We start from the raw sequence: 1,390 nt of genomic DNA on the forward strand, positions 1-1,390 counted from the left end.
CCGGGCGTGGGAGCGGAGGCTACGCCGCCGGACAGCCCCATCGCTGCTGCTGCTGCTGCTGCTGCTCTCGGAGGACTCGGATCCCTCCTCCTCTTCCTCCTCCTCCCTCTCCTCTCGTGGCGGCTGCTTTGGCTCCTCTGCCTCTGTCACCACCACCTCGGGGGCCTCCAAGACCTCATCCGCCGGGGAGCTGAACAGGGCCGCAGGGGCAGAAACAGGCTCCAGGGGCCGAGGAGCTGGCAGAGACGGTGGGGGCTTGATGGCCAGAGCGTAGTTGTGCTCCAGTAGGATGTGACTGAGCAGGGGGCCCAGGCGGTCAGCCTCATCTGATGTCTCCGTGGCTTCCGAGTCGTCGCCAGAAGGCAAGGCAGCCAGCCCGCGCCGGGCTGGGGTCAGGGCCAGGTCGGCCAGCACCGCCAGGTCTACCTCTGTCCCCGGCTCAGCCTCTTCTTCCTCAGTGGAGCGTCCTCGGCCTATAGCTCGGCTCCGACCTCCTCGGGACACCTCCTCAGGCCAACTCTTGACCAGAGATGCGTGGTCCAGGGGCAAATTGCGAATGGTCCTCTCCACGCCCCGGGGGACTTTGCGGGAGCTGGTGCCAGGAGATCTGACCTGCTGGGGGGTTGCCGGGGAAGGCTCTGGGGCTGGTGCCTCCTCCACGGCACAGAAGGAGACGGTTTTCCTGCGTTTCTTAGGTGGGGGCAGAAGGGGGATAGGAGAGGAGGGGCGCTCCTCAGAGCGGGGGATGGGGGTGGGAGGCCCAGCCAGTGGCTCTGGGGGAGGCTGGGGCACACGGGGAGCTGGCTCCTCTGCGGAACCTGGGAAGGAAGAAGCACAGGGAAAGGGAGAGGGTCAGCTTCTCAGCCCACCATCATCAGACCGACATTCATGATGGGCAGAGGCTGGCCAGCCTCACCAGGGAGTCCACACTCCCCCCCAGCTGCCTTTGCACAGGCTGCACTCATTCTCTCCTCTGGCCCCGACACACTCCTGCTTCTCACACCTGCCGTGTCCTCAGCACTACAGTCCCCTTCACAGTGAGGGTTTTGCACCTGCACGTTCATACACTCCACGTTATGGAGCACCAACTTCGTGACAGGTATGGGAAAAAACACTGAGCAGACACTTCAAAGTCCAACAGTTACACGAAACAAATTACACCCCAACGGGGAAAAGGGGGGTGGGTGGGGGGGCTCTAAGGAAACAACCCCTCGGCCTCCAGGACTATATCCACCAAGTAGGTCCCGAGACCACCAGTTTTGCAGCTGCATTTATAATAAGGATGCAACAAGTCAGATCTGAATTAAAGTACCGTATTTGCCGGTGTATAAGACGACCCCCTAACATTTCCACTCAAAATACAGAGTTTGTTATATACTCGCCGTATAAG

General features: G+C 61.1%; 1 protein-coding gene across 1 annotated transcript in view; it reads right to left on the reverse strand.

The window, feature by feature from the left end:
• The window catches only part of SETD1A (SET domain containing 1A, histone lysine methyltransferase), a 23,187-nt gene that overhangs the window by 3,832 nt on the left and 17,965 nt on the right, over window positions 1–1,390 (reverse strand). The window contains 1 exon segment of the mRNA XM_019628583.1: window positions 3–818. Within this exon segment, the coding sequence (XP_019484128.1) occupies window positions 3–818 (816 nt within the window).

The sequence above is a fragment of the Hipposideros armiger genome, unplaced genomic scaffold (genome assembly GCF_001890085.2).
Source record: "Hipposideros armiger isolate ML-2016 unplaced genomic scaffold, ASM189008v1 scaffold_799, whole genome shotgun sequence".
NCBI classification, from domain to species: Eukaryota; Metazoa; Chordata; class Mammalia; order Chiroptera; family Hipposideridae; genus Hipposideros; species Hipposideros armiger.